Below are 2,088 nucleotides of genomic sequence, written 5' to 3' on the forward strand. Positions count from 1 at the left end.
TTAAGGTACCCACCCCCCCATTTCCGCTAGTGCATCAGTTGTAAATTTTGCGAACTTACAACGCTAAAATTCGTGGTTTGATTCTTTGCGGTGAACGGAGCATAGTTGGCCCATGTGTAGCTTTGCTCTCAAAGAATTCGATGTTGTTGTTTTTTCTTTAAAAAAAGGACCCTTGCAGAATCGTTCAACACTTTGCCCGCGTGCAAGTTAGAGGAGCATAACACAAGTGTTATATATGTAAAAAAATAAATTTAGATTTTCTAAAACAAAATATGAAAATCTGTACACCAACGTGTTAGGCTACGAATCGAATGGTCCGGGCTTTAAGACTTGGTTTGTTTTGAATTTCACGCAAAGCTACACGTGGGCTATCTCCGCTAGCCGTCCCTAATTTAGTAGTGTAAGACTAGAGGGAAGGCAAGCTAGTCATCATCACCCAACTGCCAACTCTTGGGCTACTCTTTTACCAAGTGGGATTGATCGCCACATTATAACGCCCCCACGGCTGAAAGAGCGAGCATGTTTGATGGGAGGGGGATTCGAGTGCCCTAATCACCTGGCCATACCAGGCCACCGTGTCATCAGATAAAGAAGCATACAAATTGTTCATTATTATCAACTTCATAAACTTCTGACATGTTAATACTGCTAGAAATACTCCATTACGTATGAATGCATATCCACGTATACTAAGTTAATTTTGAACAACTTTTTTATTTTACCCACTAGGTGGAGTTCGATGACGTCATTGCCGAACCACAAGGCGCCTACTCTGTCGACTGCGTGTGGAAGGTCGCCTACAAGATTTTCACCGGAACCAAGAATTGTTGTTACAAGTTCCTTACCATCCTCTTCGCCTTCCCCATTGCCTTTGCAGTTGGATGCAGTTTTGCTATTATGTCGTTCCAGCACATCTGGTGTATTGGCCAGCTATACGTCATTTCCGGATTAGCTGCCACGTCGTTCGGCTGTATGTTCGCACATGTCTTGATTCCTGTTTGGCACCCTGTTGCAACGACATGGGCCTGTTTTTCAGTAGAATTCGGATCGCTAGAGGCCCTGGAACCGAAGATCAAGTTCTTTAATTGTCAAGTTAACCCTTTACCAAAAACACGGTTCTGACCAGTTCAGCTGAATAATACAGAAAACAAAACTTCCTCATTCTTACTAGAAACTAGAGATGTTGCAGATAAACCATCGTTATTTTATCATGTAAATATTAATTTTGTTGTTATTATTTTATTTGGTTCTTTTTCATTTAGTTTTGCGTGGTAATGTCTCGTTAAGTAAATACATAATAACATCTTTTCAATAACATAAATGAAGCTAGCTAGCATGATTTTTACCGTTCTGCTTATGTAAACCTAAACTTTTATACCTCGATATCTTAACGAAGTCAAACAACATTCTTGGACAGTACACCGTGTCTAGAAACAAAAACATTCTAACTTATCTGAGTCTCTTACTTTAACTGTTGCTGTTTACGTTTAACACTATAACACACAGTATCTCTTCAGAGGACTTCAAAGGACAAATTCCTTGGATGATTATATCAGCTATACTTCAAAATGTAAGACTAAAATTTACGACTGAGGACTTTTCTTCAAAAAATATGGACATGGGTGTTTTCGTATGGTACTTTTCAATTGCATATATAAAAAATATTCTTTTGTTTATTTTTATATAAAAAAAAGTACAAAATGAAATCCAGCTTCACATCAGTAGCAACTTCTTCCAATTTTGATACTTTCGCATGGATAAAACAGTTTACTGTTACTTTCAATGTGGTACTTTAAACTTTGGAATACTTCGAATAATTACACTTTTTACTTCTTACTTTAATCTAAATACTTACCAAGAATACCTAAAAGATTACTAAACATTCTTCGTTATCTTCTATTAGAAACCTGGACAACTATTTAATTACGTGTTTTTAAAAATCAATGAGATTTTAGGGAGAATTGATTAATTGACGCAATCGAAAACTTTTTCTTTAAATTTCTTCTATTTTTTACTCTATTTATATAAGCTCTCAAAGAAAAGGGTAAATTCATTATCAATAACGTATTTATATCACTTGCTTTATGT

At 36.4% G+C, this 2,088-nt stretch overlaps 1 protein-coding gene across 1 annotated transcript in view; it reads left to right on the forward strand.

The window, feature by feature from the left end:
• The window catches only part of LOC111085215 (caveolin-3-like), an 11,078-nt gene extending 9,956 nt beyond the window's left edge, over nt 1-1,122 (forward strand). Inside the window, exon 2 of the mRNA XM_022382791.1 lies at nt 730-1,122. Coding sequence (XP_022238499.1) covers nt 730-1,122 — 393 coding nt within the window. The remainder of the gene's footprint in view (nt 1-729) is intronic.
• Nucleotides 1,123-2,088: the final 966 nt, after the last annotated feature.

The sequence above is a fragment of the Limulus polyphemus genome, unplaced genomic scaffold (genome assembly GCF_000517525.1).
Source record: "Limulus polyphemus unplaced genomic scaffold, Limulus_polyphemus-2.1.2 Scaffold12, whole genome shotgun sequence".
NCBI classification, from domain to species: domain Eukaryota; kingdom Metazoa; phylum Arthropoda; class Merostomata; order Xiphosura; family Limulidae; genus Limulus; species Limulus polyphemus.